The 17472-nt window shown below is 34.3% G+C and overlaps 1 protein-coding gene across 12 annotated transcripts in view; it reads right to left on the bottom strand.

The window, feature by feature from the left end:
- The window catches only part of VPS13A (vacuolar protein sorting 13 homolog A), a 105765-nt gene that overhangs the window by 29836 nt on the left and 58457 nt on the right, over positions 1-17472 (bottom strand). For 10 of the 12 annotated variants that reach the window (XR_010426523.1, XM_064641317.1, XM_064641316.1 and 7 more), the window contains exons 40-53: positions 16576-16668; positions 15727-16083; positions 14884-14985; positions 13399-13557; positions 13019-13280; positions 11393-11553; positions 10222-10325; positions 8634-8928; positions 7079-7474; positions 6174-6278; positions 5930-6076; positions 2651-2680; positions 1525-1653; positions 723-856 (exon numbers count right to left, since the gene is read on the bottom strand). Coding sequence is in view for 11 of the 12 variants with exons in the window: in XM_064641317.1 (XP_064497387.1) it covers positions 723-856; positions 1525-1653; positions 2651-2680; positions 5930-6076; positions 6174-6278; positions 7079-7474; positions 8634-8928; positions 10222-10325; positions 11393-11553; positions 13019-13280; positions 13399-13557; positions 14884-14985; positions 15727-16083; positions 16576-16668 (2474 nt within the window). In the remaining variant the exon portion in view is untranslated. The remainder of the gene's footprint in view (positions 1-722; positions 857-1524; positions 1654-2650; positions 2681-5929; positions 6077-6173; positions 6279-7078; positions 7475-8633; positions 8929-10221; positions 10326-11392; positions 11554-13018; positions 13281-13398; positions 13558-14883; positions 14986-15726; positions 16084-16575; positions 16669-17472) is intronic. The other 2 variants (XM_064641314.1, XM_064641307.1) reach the window with 1 other exon arrangement.

The following is a 17472-nucleotide window of genomic DNA, read 5'->3' as shown; positions in this document are numbered from 1 at the left end:
ATCAGGCAGTTGGACCATGACCGCGGCAGGCCCCTTCCAACTGAAATATACTACTCTATTCTCATTAAATTTATGATAAGGATGCCCAAAATTCAGCTAGGAAGATAAAAATTTCTAGTCTTTACAGATAAAAGCCAAAGTAAACAATTGTATTTTTCAGACAAACAGGAAACAAACAGGATTTGACCAGTAGGTCTTCCACTTTTCAAGTAAAAATCTTTAAACAACATTGCCCTGAATGACTGAAAGGGAAAAAAGCTAGAGACTGTTTGGCTTTTAAAAAGAAACAGTACAAGAATCCTGTAGGTATGCTTACTCTTGTCAGCACTGCATTCATAGCTCACTTTTTACTTAATCTGCACAGTCAGCACCCACACAGGTCCAGAAAAGCCAAACACAATTCTTTGCCCTCACCAGGAATGTAGAAAGCAAGGCCACAAAATTCAAAAAAGACATCAGAGAGCTTCTTTAGCTCACAAAATAGGTTATTTACTCGTACAACTACCTAGCACAACATAACACTGCTAACAATACATTACCTTCAACTTACCAAGCAAGAGATTTTTGGGTGCTCCGACAAAATTAGACAGCCATTTTTTAAAAAAATAGGTTTCTTAAGAGATAAAAACAGTTTTCTTAAGAGATGGGTATGCTTACAATACATGAAGTTACAATTCACATGTCTCTATGCAGACATCTATACTAAAACTCTTCATACATACCTTTGTCCGTACTCAATAATTTCGTCGTTAGTATGGTTTATCAACAGAAACGGAGCTGCGCCATCATGGTAATCAGAAAAGGTAATCACTGTAGAATGTTCAGTCAGGTTAACATCCACTGTAATTCCTCCAAGCTATCAGTTGTAAAAATTACTAGGTAAGTAACAATGGAATGGATTTCCAGCAACCCAAATGTAATTTAAATGTTTTGAAAAACTTTTCCTCTCATAAGATAAAACCATCAAATAGTAAAACAAACAAGCCATTTTACCTTATCTTCAAAATATTTCCTTGATCTAACTACTAGTTAACAAGTATTTCACTTAGTAATCAAAACTGCACAAGTTCCATACTGTGAAAATTCAGGCTACTAGTAGAGGAACCTTCCTTACAGAATCATATGCATTAATGCCCTCAAAAACATTCTACTACTAAAATCACTCACATATTTAAAAACTACTACTAGATGAGACTACCTGCAACATAAAAGTAAATTTAGTGGAGTCAGTTACTTTTCAGAGTAACTTATACAATACTTCTAGAGTGACAATACTTGCAAAACAATCTGTGTTTCAGCTTCTATAGAACTGCTTCCCAGAGAAGCACTTAAACAGAATACCTATTTATATCTGTGTGTACACACACAGGAAAGAGAGCATAAGAATACATTTACGTAAACATAATCTTTTTCTCAGATAAGGTTTTGCAATACTTGATTGTATGGGAAAACAAAGTTTTGAGAATGGAAATGAAACAGTGATTTATACTGTTTTACCTAATTTGCAAAGGCAACCATTTTTACCTTGTTGTCTAAATGCAGTAGGAGACAGTTTTCTTGCTGATCAAAATTTATCTTCTTTGGAGGGAGATCAGAATTTTCAACTCTAACAAGCAGTTTGTTGGCATCATTTTCAGGCCAAAAAGGAATGCACTAGAGAAAAACCCAGAAATTTTAAAGTGAGAAAACAAATTACATGTTAAATGGCATTCACTTTAGGCCGAAGTTCATCTACTAAAATTTTATCCGAAAGTGTACTGATTTGGATCAGAAACTATACTAAAACCCCTAAAAGTAATTACTTATCTGAACACAATAAATTAAAAGGAAGTCAAGAAATAATTCAAACTACAGTGAAGAAAGTGATGAGTTAAGGAGCTAAAAGTGGAAACAGTAAGACTTCATAATCAAATGAAGAAGTACATTTAAAATGGACAGAGTATATAAAATCCAGAGTATAAAATAGCTACAACAGTGAAAATACCAAGCTCATCCAAAAAAAAAAAAAAGACAAAACTGTAAAACTGTTTGTCCATTAACAGACCTGTTTCCAAATAAGTATAAATTACAAATCAATCTTCCAGTGACAATGAATGACAAAAAGGGCTATAAATACTCTCCCCAGGACATCAGCTACTAGCAGTTCTTTTAAAAATGCTTCACATATATTTAAAAGTGCATATACAGACATATATATGTGGGTATACAATATGTATAAATAGAATATGAAGCATTAAGTAGCTAAATCAGAGAGCATGTTTTGCTATTCACATTCACAACTGAAATCGCTGCAATTATGGATTTAACAATCTCACAGATAATCTCTCTTCAACAGTTTACTCACTAAATGGAGAAGACCATGAGACAGAGAACACAAAAGTTTTAATTATAACTAATGCAAAGTTTCCAACTAATTAATAGAGTCATGCCAAGGGAAGAAGACATGACTAACAGTAACTCTCAACTGGCAAGAGCCAAAGTCTGTTTAGATAGACCAGTTTTACTGTATTTCAAACTGTTGACGTGCAGCATCCAAAATTTCAGAAGCATCTTTCTCCAGCGTAGCTTAGGAAATGAGATGTTCATATTCAATTGCATCTGAATCCTAGACCTAAATCTTCAGTGGTGAAAGACTAGTTCACCAACTTACCATGCCACTAAGTTCCCTTTCCCATTGTTTCTCACACCACAGGAAGCAGAAAGACAAAGGAAAAAATATAGTTAAATGGTAAGATCAATGGTGTTTTATTTACATCAACATGTATCCCACAGACAAAGGAAATTTAAATTGTGTTGTAAACCTAGCATAAAACACAGCAAGTAAGTCTCAACATGGAATTAAGGAAGCCCAGAGGAAATTCAAGGAGAATCCACCAAAAGCAAATAAAAGTTTAAAATCAAAACCAAAATACATATAAAGGATTGGTTAAACAAGATGTTATAGAATGAACCACAGAGAATTGAAAAATTAATTAGCTACAGAACATAACACAATGATATTGTTTTCAAGCCTTTTACCACACACATGATAAGTGCTTCACTAGACATTATATTTATTCAACAATCTCAATTTTACAACAGGATCTTTATATTTAGTAGAGGTGTTATGACAGTCTTCAGCAATGTCTTCTTTCTTTCTTTAAGGATATATGCTTATCAACTGTCTTGCATTATACCTAATTCAAAGGACGGTCCTTGGCAAGCCATTGCATACTAATCGCTGTCCAACAAATTCTACTGCAATTTTTGAAGAACAAATGGATTTTTCTGAAAATAATGACTTAAGTTTCAGATAGATTTACTGTTTTCCAGACAGGGAACATGTCCCAGAGGATACTGGTTCTACAAAAGGATTGTTTTTTCCTCTGAGAAGACAGGTAATCTGTCACTAAGAAAGACGAGTGTACAAAAAAAGAAAAGCAGCACGAAGGACTCTGCTTAACTTAAAATGACAAAAAATAAAATAGGGGGAGCAAGAACAAGAGCAAACCAAAATATGAATTAACATTTCAACAAGCTGCTTGGTTTTTTGAAGATCAACCTAGCGTAAAAGAGTAATGTGAGAAATACTCAAACAAATCACAGGCATTAGTTAAAAGAATAATTCGGGTTAGCAAAATTGCAGAGTTCCCTATCTCAGGATCAGATGGAAACCTGTTCCTAGAAATCTGTTCTGGATGCCCAAAGATAGACCAATAATGGCTTTACGCTACCTAGATTTAGAAGAAATAAGAGACATTGGATTGAGCACTGAGTTACAAATGAACAACCCTGGCAGACCTATTTGTCACAACATGGACTTCTAGAGACTACCTATCAAAGGGAAAAATATCAACACAATATGAAAAGAGGATTTAGAAGGGAATACAGATTCTTCTATTGACCTCTACTGCTCCATTAGGTAAACTGCCACATCTAATCTTTCAAAAGTTATTAGGAGTGATCCTAAAATTGACAGCCTATCCTTGATACTTTATAACAAAAAGGAGATTATGATTAATTAGTACAATTACGAAACACCTGAGAAACAGTGAGATTTGTGAGACAAACTAGAAAATCCTATAGGCATATGAATAAAAGGGTCGACACAAGAAACACACAGGTTATGTAAGTAGCAATGTATTTCAACTTTCAAAACTATTACCTTTGAATAGTATTTGCAGAAATTCCAAAAGTTCCTATAAATAATTCAGCTTAATCAAATAACAACTCTATATCAACTATAAACCACAAAACACCAAGAATAATACCATCTGACTATATTTTCTAAGAGTAAAAAATATAAGTAAGAATATAGTGGCATATGGCCCATGCCACTACACATGAACCTACTGCAATTTCAGAGCTCTGTCAATGAACTAGATGAGGAATCATGCACGTAAAGAACACAAAAACTATGTAAGGCCAAACAAACACTTGGCTCAGAGGAACATAAGAATATTAGGAAATAGAAAAAATGGCTTATGGCAAACAGTCTGTTCTTGAGTAAGAGCACTATTTTTGAAAAAAATGATAAATGTTATGGGAAGTTGAATGGTCTTCAACATTTAAAGATCTAAACATCTTTATGTACATTCAACAAAAATCACAACACAACAAAGTAACAATTTCATTAACTGAAATAATGATATTTAAATGGTACATCTCTAAGGACCATGTCATCAAAGATAAGAGGCATACTTAAGGAGTGTGTGTTGAAGGTACCAAAAATGTAACAAAAATATCTGCTTAAGATTTTGATTGAAAATGCTCTTTTAACTTCTGCATTTTGGTTTGCAAACATTTTTAGTAACCACCCGGAGTATTTGCAATGGTGACATTGAGGTGCTTGAGCGTGTCCAAAGAAGGGCAACGGATCTGGTGAAGGGTCTGGAACACCAGTCCTTTAAGAAACAGATGAGGGAGCTGGGATTGTTTAGTCTGGAGAAAAGAAGGCTCAGAGGGGACCTTACCACTCTCTTCAGCTACCTGAAAGGAGGTTGTAGCAAGGTGGGGGTTGGTCTCCAAGCAACAGGACCAGAGGAATCAGTCTCAAAATTACACTAGGGGAGGTTTATATCGGATATCAGGAAAAATTTCTTCACTGAAAGGGTGGTTTGGCATTGGAACAGGCTGGTCAAGAAGTGGTGGAATCACCATCACAGGAAGTGCTGTGGGTGTGGCACTTGGGGACATAGTTTAGTGGTGAACATGGTGGTGCTGGGAAGAAGGGAGAGGTCACTCTTTTCCAGAAAGCAGTACTGATCACTTTCAGCTTTCAGAGACTTCCAACGCTACCCCAAACAGGTAGTGCCTTTCCTACACATTCTGGAGGAAGGCATGATGGCTCCAAGACTCAACACACATACAACACATAATTGTGTGATACTGTAGTGCAAACAGCCAAGCTGCACACCCAGTCTGCAACAGTCTATACCTCATTTTCATGACACTTGGCCTTGAGGCCAGGGATCCCTCTCTAGAAACTACGTACTGAGCACTAAAAACCAGCAGTGAGACTAGTTCCAGAAGAAGAATTTTGAGCTATCTGAACTGATTCACGTGAGGGAATTTCTTCCCATATAAAGTTGCTTGATGTATACCAGATCAGCCAAAATACTCTACCACATACCACTGCTAAACTGAACAGAGGTTTCAGTGCCACTGCAGAGATATAATACAGTAATAGTACTGGTTTTTTTCTGACATTGTTTATGATGCAAGGTGACAGAGAAAAAATTCCAATTACAACACAAACCAGGTTTACAGTATGTCCCAATGCAAGACTAAGAAATGGTAATAGAACAAGGATAATTTATTGAAAAAAATATGATATATTCAGACATTATCACTGAACGCATAATAGTTCATGTTTTTTATCAGTGAGTGTTCAAACCAATTTTTTTTTCCTTAGAGACAAAATTGGGAATAGCTTCCATTATAAGTTTACCTGTTGCAAAACAAGGGGAATCCACTTTTCCTTGCCTTCTTCAGCTACTTCCAAAGTATATTTACTTCTATTTGAGATCATAAAAAATGGAGTGAAAGTTACAATTCTAGTAATATTAAAACTGCTGTTGTTTATGGTGACACCAACCTGTGGAAAGAAAGACACTGTTAGAAGTACACTGTTCTTTTCTTACTTCATTCATGTCTCCTGGAAATAATGAATTTGAAAGATAAATCTAACATACTTGATATTCCTTTTTATGACTCTTGCATTTCACAGAACCATGACTTCCAACAGTGTCCAGTGAAAAATGATCAGAGAGTTCACTGTCCGTTACCCTAAGCTGCACCTGTGAAGAAGCACCCTGAATTTATTTTCAATTTACAGTCACTGAAACATTTAAAATTATATATAAAGTATGGATAAACATAAATATAAGTGCATACTGGAAATACTGGTGTTTCTATTGATAAGTCAAGACATAAGTGCCAGTATCATCTCACAAATGTATTTTCTACCATGCTTAGTTATAAGCCATGTGGAATTAGCATTATAAGTGTACAGCATTCCAGTGAAAGCAACCACATAAGGATCCTTTCCAAAACTTATCACAACTAAAACTTCAAAGGTAAATCAACACACTCTTGTAATCTCTCTCATATCATTCATCCATCAGTGATCTTCAGCATCAGAAAATTCACAGCAAGTGCAAATAGTGAATGAATCCTAACCTCAGCATTCTACAAACCCAGAACTAATCTACCAACCATCACTGCAAGCATTCATTTTTCAAGTACCACACCGTTACACTTCCTACACAAGGCCTATGTCTTACTTGGAATAAGGACCTTTACTGATGCAGTTTAAATGGAATAAAAGAAATTCTTTTATTTAGGAAACACTTCTCAGTGAATTTTATTTCTCTCAAAGGTGAAAATCTCTTTCTTAACAACACCTTTGATGATGTAAACTTCTTAACCATATCTGACAAGACACTCATTTAAATACTCTCTTTAGACAGAAGTATCATGTAGGTTTCATGCCCTCTACAGAGCACAGCATAGTGTAGATAAATTTCAAAGTATAAAAATACTTTCATACAACAACATGAGGTAGTACAGAGCTGCCAGGTTTTGCAAAACACAATACCTTGTTATTTTGGAGGAAGTTCTTAGGCTGGAAAGAAAAAAGGAGTGGCTTTTTGTAATCTGGAGGATGCTTGCGGTGAATACCATCAGCTTTGTATTGCAACATTCGACCAGTTTTATTAACCATCCAGTATGGACTGTGAATTGCTATAACCATCTGCCCAGTTCTGTAGGTCACATGAACAGCAATATCCAGTTCAGTCTTATCCAGCTCCGTGATGCAGTAAAATGTCGTGAAGCTGATATCAGGCAGATCGCTTTTTATATGGTACTCACTCTTCCAATTTTGATCAAGATAGTTAAGCAACTGCAAATCTAGTTTTGTTTGATCCAAAACTGCATTATGAATCTGTGCTGAACATCCTTCTTGTAGAGTGTCATATTTGTTCCCATTACCCTTTAAAAATAAAGAAACCAAGCAATGGAGCAATGTACACTTAAAAGAATCACATGTAAAATTCATATCAACTTCTATTTTCTAGCTAGCTTTAAAAATTCAGATACAAGTTATTTAGGCACAATTTTAAAATACTTTTTATGCTATTTAACTGTGTTACTTTCTTAAACAACTACCTTAATACAACATTTTGCAAAGGGAACCCCAGTACATCATGGTCATCATATTTAACACCATCTGTCACTAAATTCAAACACACAAATATGCCTAAATGACAGTTTCCGCAACACAGTATTTCCTTCACTAAATTTAAAGTTTTAAGAGACATTCAAATAAGAACCTGTTACTTCCATACATTTGGAATAGGGTAAAGTCTCTAGTTCTAGTAATTGTGTATTTGTGACAAAGTTTTATTATTAGTTTCTATTATTTGAGTCCAAATACTAAATATTAATACCATCTGAAAAAAATCTGTGTCTCCCAACAATATTTCTATTACCCTGATCAGTAAGGAGTGGGACATAGTCATAGCAGATCCACAAAATGAAATGTTTAGTGCTGAGGAATCAATGTCTACACTGCACGTTTTAAGTATTTTACTTGAGACTGGCTCTCATCTGGCACTGGAATGAATGCCTACTAGGAGTTAGAGTGCACCTAACTGTTCAATTTCACCTAGAAAGAATTTAAAGTATGGCATTAGCCAAAACCTGGCAAAAAGGCAGGGGTGTGAGAACTTGTTAAAAGCACGCTACTGCTGAAAGTCAGTGACAGCACATAAAATGCTACCAATAGGCTGATCCACTTATGTCACTTGAGGCAGTCATAATTCACAGGAAGAACTACACTGTTTAATTAGGCTTAAGCTGCACTTGCGCAACTCTCTCACAGACCCAGTGTGACTCTCTCACAGACCCAAACCTATACAGTGTTAAGTTTTACTTTGCATATATAACTGAAGTATGACTTAATACCACCACATTTCACACTCCTGTAATATTTCCTTTCTGCAGAAAGACTTGACCATATAAGATCTCTGAACTTGGTTCACAAACACTTTAACAGAATCCCTCTCTTTTAATCTCCATTTCACCCAGCTGGTAAACTTTCATATCATAGGTGGAAAACATCACAAAAAATTCAAGCTTAAAGTAATTACCTCTACAGAAAAAGTTATTAGATAAGGAAGAAGATTGTGGAGAAGAACAGAAGGCCATAAATGAACAACATATGGAAAATCCCATTGATCTTCTGCACATGAAGATGTCAATGAATCTTTTACAGGAACAATATTGATGATAAGAGAGTGGTTAGTTGACCCCACAGACTGGCATTTCCTTTGTAACAAACTGTCAACGTTTTTTATAATGTCATCAAACGTAATTCCTTCACACATATCATATTCTCCATTCACTGCATTTTCATTGGCTAGTGGTTGCAAACTCAATATGGATCTGTAAATGAAAACATTTTTAGATACTCAATATGAGATTGAATTTTTCAATTATAAAAAAGTACTATGAAACAGGAACATTTTAGTATTATTTGGAAAATTTCTAGCAGTAATTCTTTCCCTGCCTTTATCTTGATAAAAGGAGGAATCAAAAGGTGGACTGGATCTCAAAAGTTCATGTTATTGTAACACTACAGGTTTTTTGTTCCATACAACCCAATTCTTCCTTTCAAAAGAAAGGCATGTTGGAGATTCTTATGAAGAAGCTACTGAATATCCTTACAAGTGCTTCTCTATTCCTGTTCCAAGCAAAAGGTCTGGATAAACAACTTACTCTTATAACAGATGTGCAGAAAGTGCCTTTCTTTTCAGTCACATAAAGCATCAAGTTTATGGATTATTTACACACATGGCTTTTTTAAGGCAACAGCTTTAATCTAATACAGCTGCTCCTTGACTGAAGATTTTTTGTTAGGACACATTTCCTTACTGGCTAGTGGAACTCATCTGTGCAATGAATCAGAATGTCACTAAAACTTATTAAAAGAAATATAGATAGTTAGAAATATTAACAATCAATGAATCTAAGTAAAGTGTAACTTAAGTACTGAAAAATATACATGGCTTTAGTTGTGAAAAAAATAAGGAGAATATGTGCAGGAAAACAGAAGGGAAAAGTCTCTGTTAGCATTAAAAAAATCTGCATCAAAGTAAACCTACCTACCTAAAACTTGGTGACAGTTCAGTTAAAATGTAAATGAAAACTCACTGCTGTTTTAAGTTGTTAATGGATGTGCTAATAGTATAGCTATGCTGTAAGCCACGTTTTTCTAAGGTTGACAAATATCTACATCTTTAATAGAGTTTAAGTGTATTAGTTTCAATATTTTACTTCAGAATCACAAAATTAAAAGAAGACTTTTCAGAAAAACAAACAAAAAAAGCTGTACTACTTCATTAGACATCACCTGACTAAGAAGAAAATCTGTACTGTGTGGATAACAATCACAAAATTATTCAATCCAGAAGCACCTGAGCTCAGATTTTTAAAGTAACTTAGCTAATTTAACTTGTTCAGAAAAATGGATTTCAAATATTTCCAATTCAACAATGAAATAATACTCTGTTTAACTCAGACTAGATGCCCTGAGAAGATCCTACCCCAATAATGATAGCACAGTATTATTCCAGTATTAAGTAGCAAAGAGAAAAATTTTTTTAGCATATTCTATGGATTCAATAATTCACAACGTATAAACATATTTGCCGATAAAGGAACAATGTAATAACGTACCTGTAAGAAGAAAAGGGTATGTTGAATTCATTTCCTGGTGAAGCAGTCCCTAAGCATCTTCCTTCCTCAAAAACATTTAAGGGGATTGAAAAATGATTCCTTATCTGTGTGAAATAAAAATCCAGCAACATATATTAGGAAAGATGCAGTATTTTGAGAGCTCTCTCATTTTTTCATCTTACCGATCTACCATTCAAGGTCACATTTCAGAAGAACTGTCTCTGAAAACAGCAAATCTTTTTAAATTATCTAATTGTGCATTTTAATGCTATATGTTATTTATGAAATAAATATATTAAGTGTAAAATGCTTTTCAAGGAGAAACATAAGACCCTGAAAAACCAAAGACAAGTAAATCTGAACAGTCTCCTAAAAACGTAATAGATACAAAGGTATGTGGGTTAAAAAAATCCATATGGCAGAAAACACATGGGAAGCCAAATGTTTAAGGTTAAATCATCAATGTCAATTATCATTTGAGGGCATGTAATTCTCTTCTTTGCAAACATTATTATTTATTTATTTCAGAGTTAATTTAATGACATTATTAGCTCTTGGAAAAAAAATTAGGGAAGAATCAAACAGTGAATCTGGTCATGAATTAAGCTATAAACCACTTCAAGCAAAAAAAGCAACTGAAATATAACAGGAACACCATCACTATAGAACACTAATATCTGAATCATCCCTGTATCTGTAAGCCATATAATGTCTATCAAAAAATACTATTCAATATGCTCAGAGATCTTGCTTTTCAGCTGACAACATACTACATTTAAAATTAATGTATCAATGGTACAGAATGAAGAAAATAAAATAATCTGATTGAAGGATAAGCTTGTGGAACCACAATAAGGTTAAAAGAAGTTGATCACTTATACAAGACTGAAATTAGTGCCAGTATTAGGAAACATTACTGATTAATTACCCTGATCGAAAATCTGCTTGATTTCCACCCCCATTCAACCCCTGTCTGTCACTTTGAAAAAGCTTTTTTCCTTGAAAATCTCTTCTAAACTACTTTATAATACACAAACCAAAGTTATATGAACCATCCAGGTACATTTTTAAAACAGTTTCCCTTAATTTTTATTTAAAGACTACAGGATCATTTTCATTCATTAAAAAATTAAGGTAAGTGTGAATTTAAAATGTATGGATATATAACAACCTGAATAGGAGAACGTATAGTTATCATCTTGCTTCCTTCAACAGTGTCAATTTGGCAGACAATGGACCTTTCAACACCTGATTCCTCGTGTCTCACTCTGTAAATACATCGACCCACTTTTGTCAATGGAATCTTTTCCACAGTAGAATGATTATGTGGACCTAGGATTTACAAGATGAGATATGAAACACTCAAAAGGAGCATAAAAATACACTTGAAGGACAAAAATGTGCATTCAACAGAATTCTCTGTGTCACTTGACCTAACAAGAAAAAAAATCAGATGAAAAAGTAAAATCACCACTCTTAATATGCTGATCTTGCAGTGTTACTACAGAAACAGCAAAGATTCTTTTTTTTACAACAGGAGAAGGAGTAAATGACTCCATCACTCAAATATTTAAGTGGGTTTTGCTACTGCAAATAAAGCTAGTGCTTCATAAGAAATGTTTACAAGATGTAATAGCTTATTACAAAGGTACAGCTCTTATATTGCAAAAACAATTCAACTAACACATTGTATGGTCAAGTTTGAAAAATTGTTAATTGTTAAAATAAATCAATTTAAATTGTTAACACATACACCATTAAAAATAGCTAAATTTTAATTTTAGCTTTAACTCTGGTTTGCTTAAAACTATTTAAAACAATCTTTTCTTAAGAACATCGACCCTTAAGAGTAACTTCTATAAGCACGTAAATATACAGGGCTCAGAATTCTACAAAAAAAAAAAATTATTTTGAGCAGCTTAATTCTGCAATAATAAATAAACGCAAACAAAAATATTTGATTGCAATAAAGGTTAGTGTGGTAGTTTGGCCTAGGCCTTCCTTGGTGACCAGTTTGTAATCAACGAAGTGCCCAGATTTACCCAGTATTCCCTACGATTTTTACGTAAGCCAGACTATAAGAAGAAAGGAGGAGAGGCCTTTGCTCTCTTTCCTTCCGGCGGCTTGGGGAGCGAGGCCTGGTAAGGCCTTGTTGACCTTGGGAGACAGAGGTTGCCGGCGATCGTTCCAGAGCGACTCTCGGTTGTCCCAAGGAGAGTAGTGAGATATTTCTTTGCTAACTCTTTTAGTTGTTAGATATTGGGCTACTAATTGGGATATATATATATATTTTATTTTGGTTTTGTTCCTTTTTCCCTTCCCCCTTCCCTTTCCCTTGTGAAATTGTATATATTTCAATTGTATATAACTGTAACATAAGTGTAAATATATTTATATATATTTATATATATCACTTTAGCTGTCTCTCTTTCGTTTCGGGTTTTCTTAGTTGTTTTCTCCCTCTTCTCCCTGAGGTTTGGGGGGGCGGGGGGGGGGACTTCTTGTGGTAAGGTTTGGAGACTTGGCAAGGAGCCAGCTTCAAACTATATCACTTAGTTACCTAAATAATTTATCATGGTAGAAAACTTATGCTGCAAAAATTAACGAGCATGATACATATAACTTCTAGCTGCAAAGACTAAAGTAAGATTTCAAATACTGCCACACATCTAGAACCCAAAGAAACACTCCTTTCATGTTATGGAGTCCTCCAATATTTATTGAGCTGTATAAGACACAGTATTAGGCATGATGTAGTGTTTACAAAAACAGAAGATGTATGAACTTTGTAACTTACAGATTTGAATGTAAAATCTCTTGCTACTCAGTGTTGTCATCGCTGTGAACTGGTCACTTTCATTCTTAGTTCTAACAAATTCCATATTTAAATTCTCTCCATCTTTTAAATGAAATATTTTTGCTCCAAATTCAACATCAAGGACACTAAAGGCATCACTAGGCAAGACCATTATGGGAAGTCCTAAAGAATTTATTATTACAAACGGTGCTCGGTCTTTTTTGAAGATGTCTGAAGTTTGACTAGCTGCTTCAGCAAATGCCTAGGAAGCAAAAAAGAAATACAAAACATAAACACACTGAATAAGACTTCATCAAGATGATCTCTGAAAACATTCATTTAGCAATTCTAACATGGCATAGTTAAGAAATCTTTCTTACCGTGCCCAAGTTACTCAACATTTGCAGTCCACACTTGGATAGTGTAATGTTGAGCTGGTCTTTTGAGGAAACATTTATTACAGTTTTATATTCTGGAACTTTGTAGTTTTCTTCGTCTTCATCATCTGATTCAAGCAGCACTTTTTTTGCCTTTTTCATCTGAAAGGATATTTTTAAATAATTCTTATCTAACCACTCATTCTATATAAGCAAGTTTCACGTCAAGTCTCTCTATCTCTCCCTTTCCCATTACTATGTCCTGCCACGGTTCTCTCTCTTTTTTTTTTTGTTCATATTTTTATTTGTAAATAAAAGCAAAAGAGGAGGAGAATAAATAAGACAAGAGACAAAAGACATATTCTGGATGTCAATGAAATTTCAGTAATAGTAGCTACATTTATGATTATTCAAAATTAAAGAAAATACACTTAAATACTAACTACTAATGTATCCAGTAAATACTGTGTGATAACATTCAACTTAACATATCGAATAACACAGTGTAAAACCTTACACAATTTATTTCCTCATCTTAAAACAATAACCCCAAATTTAGTCTTTATATGTTTCCAAATCAAATACCTATTTTGTATGTTTTCATTTGGTTGAAGGAAAAAATAAAAATCTAATGGAATACATTTTTCTAGCCTTCAACGCTTTTGGAAATTATGTGTTTTCAAATGTTCTATTTCACATCTGGGCAAGAAGACATGAGGTTTGAGTCACTAGCTTCTACCTTTCTCCTGCACTAGGTCTCATATCTTCCTGGAAAATTCTTGGGAATATTTTTAATAGCAATTTCTTAACTGCAACATCTCAGTCCATAACCTTTATCCTTCTGAGGCCATTACTGTAGAAATTTGTCTGATGATGACAGTCCTAGGAAAAGGGTGGGCTTTCCATCCTAAGCAATCTCTCAGGTTAAAAATATTTGAAAGGTTTTGAAAAAAATCAGAAAACAATGAAAGAAAATAGTTAAGACAGAAGGAATTAAAACAAAAGATACCTTCTGTCCTTAGATAAAGTCTTATCTATTTTGAATCCAGAAACTATTTCCATTAAAGACGAAAATGAAGTGGTAAGTGCACTACCCCCATAATACACTTTGTGCTAGTCAACAGGTATCAATTCTTCAAATACATTTCTGCTACACATACTACTGTGGAACAAGAGGAATGGTTTGTCTTTCCAAGGTCCCTGAATGCACCATTTGCATATGGCCTGACAGACAAACCAGCCATTATGATTATCTAGTGCAACTGGTATCAGATCTCACCACCTGAAAGACAATATTTAACAGATATGTGAGTCTGGATCTTCCTTTGTAGAAGAGCTGGTTTCATTCACCAATCAGGAAAAAAAGTCTAAGTAACCAACAAGAAGGAATAAAATTGTTAGATTAGTCTCAGCAATGAAAGGCACAGAGCATTTGTTTTTTCTAAGGGATTGAAATGGAAGATTCGAGTTCAGCTTTGGAAACTATACCTTGATTTCAAGAATCCATGGCTTGAATAAATCAGTCTTCTCAACTTCTAACGGTTCAAGCAAAGGTTCCCACACCCCAAACATCTCGTTAAAATAGTGTACCTATCAAAATGCAGAAGTCAATTAGGAATTTACATACAACTGTTTAATCAAAAATTCTCATTTAGAAGTATATTAATTATTTTGGTAACATACAAGATTCATAATCAGTGTGCACTTTCAGCTCCCACCATAAGATGAAACAAATGCATTAGAGAAATAAATGAGGCAGATAAGTCTCTACTGCAAAAACCCAGTTCCAAATAAAAGGTGAGTCACTTTCAGTATAATCCTGGCCTAAACTGTAGGCACTGGAAGTCAAAAGCACTGTAAATAAGGAAGAATCTACCTACAACAATCACTGGACTTTACGTCACTAATTTCCAAATATGAGCCAGTTTGGATGTTTTATGAAGAATACTGGTACCATTATAAAAACTACATAAGAATATATTCTACTGTAATCTTAAGTGAAGATTATCAGAGAGTTTTAGCCAGTTGTTACTCCAACATTTAGTACTGATGCAACAGATTTTTGAGAACTTGTAAAAACTGTAAATGCGAGATGGTATAACACTACTTACTGTGCCATTAATGCATTACAGCTAATGCATTAGATTTTCATTTAAATTTAACTATCTTAAAACGTCATTCCCATCATGGTCCCACAACACTTATCTGCAGGAATTTAGTCATTAAATATATGGGTTATCTTACTTTTCTTGTCTAAATAACATGTATATAGCATTTAGATAATAGGGCTAGCATGTTCAGAAAACTTTTTTTTATTGCAGAATTCCTCACCTCTAGCTCAAGACAAGAACGTAGGTTGATTAGAGTACTCCAGTTCTTGACTTCTCCAACAAATGAGGATTTGGCAAGAAGCATTGGTACAGTTCTGTGCCCAACTCCAGCTTCAAGTGTTAGAAAAACAGATTCTATTTTAATTTTCAATGACTCTCCTGTGGGAACTAGTTCAGTGGTTGTGTTTTTATCTTCATTTTCATTTATCTCTTCAAGAAACCACATGTTTAGACTTTTTATATCTTTCTTATTCCACAAGTCTGGAGGAATTTGACTAATCTCTTCTTCTGTTGTTTCTGCAGTTTGATAAAGGGCTGATGTAATAGTAATTACTGTGTTTATGATTATTGGTGAAACCTACAAAAAAATTGGAATAATTGGAAATGAGAAGCTAGTACAGAAACAGCTGCTTCCAGACACAAAAGTATAATGAATATGTTACACTAACAAAATACTTCTATTTTGTACATGACTCTTGTTTGAAAATGCATTCCCTTCCACAAGATATATAGTTCAGATTGTCAACCCCTGCCTTATTTCCAGATGGAAGCTTTCTAAACTGCATTATCCAATGATCTATCTGAACACTTCAAAACTTGTATCTCCACATCAGGCCATTCTATAAAACACAGATTCCAGCTGCGAAGCACAGTGACACAATTATTCAATTTCAATTTTATTTGTTTTGGCATGCTAAACAGGTAGGTGACCTGATGAAGAACAGAAATAATTCCCCACATCAGTCATTCCTGATTTTGTTTTTTTTAAGAAACATGTGCCAAAAGCAACTTCATAGGCTGCTGAGCAGGAAATAGCAGAAAACTAAAATCACAATTAAGGTCTACCTACTTTTAACGTTAGAGATTTAATCATTAGATCAGCTGTCTGTGGATTAGTACCTGACTGTTTCATTTCAAAGAAGAAGTCACAAGGCTGTAATACCTATACAAAAGAGTAAAAACACATGTTAAATAGTGAAAAAAAAATCTGAAAAAACATATACTTTAAAGTAATACATATAAGTACTGAAAGGAAAAGTTACCATTATTTAGTTCTTCAAAATTAAGAGCAATCTGAACACTAACAACATGAAGAAAAAAAAAAGAAGTATCCAGAAGCATCACCTCAGCCATTCTCAATCATTAAAGATTCAAATGTCAGCTACAGGAAAATGCATTACACTTCAGTAACTCCACTCCTTAGGTAAAGTCTGCAGATGTCTTCAAATACACTGCACCATCATGCCTTTGAGTTTTGAGGAAAACCAGATTTTCAGTTAAGGGCAACACATCAACAACACAGATACAGTATTCCTGGATAAACATATAACTCTTTGAATCCCAATTCCAGCTTTATTTGCAATCAGTCCCTGCATGCTTTTACTTGCCGAAGTTTACCAAATCTAAGGTAACTCTATAAGCAAAATCACAGTGCTATGTGATTAACAGAGCACTTAGATATAGTTAGACTCTACTGACACTGTATTGACATGAAAATTTGCTCTCGAATCCCTACCTGAGAAGGTAAGTCTTTCAAAAACTGTAATTTCAAACCATACTGATTTTTGCAGTCTTCCGTGACATCAGTCTGTATCTGAATCAGGCGCCAGTGGCGTAGAAACACCCTGAATCAGTTCTACCACACTTTTCCCAAGTGAGTTTGAGCTAACAGAATTTGTTGTCCATAATATTATTTTATACTCTCTTGCTCAAATTACATTTTTTAATTACATTTTTTCTTATTCTT

This window comes from Pseudopipra pipra, chromosome Z (genome assembly GCF_036250125.1).
Source record: "Pseudopipra pipra isolate bDixPip1 chromosome Z, bDixPip1.hap1, whole genome shotgun sequence".
In the NCBI taxonomy this organism is placed as follows: Eukaryota; Metazoa; Chordata; class Aves; order Passeriformes; family Pipridae; genus Pseudopipra; species Pseudopipra pipra.
This window is presented reverse-complemented; position numbering and strand designations above follow the sequence as displayed.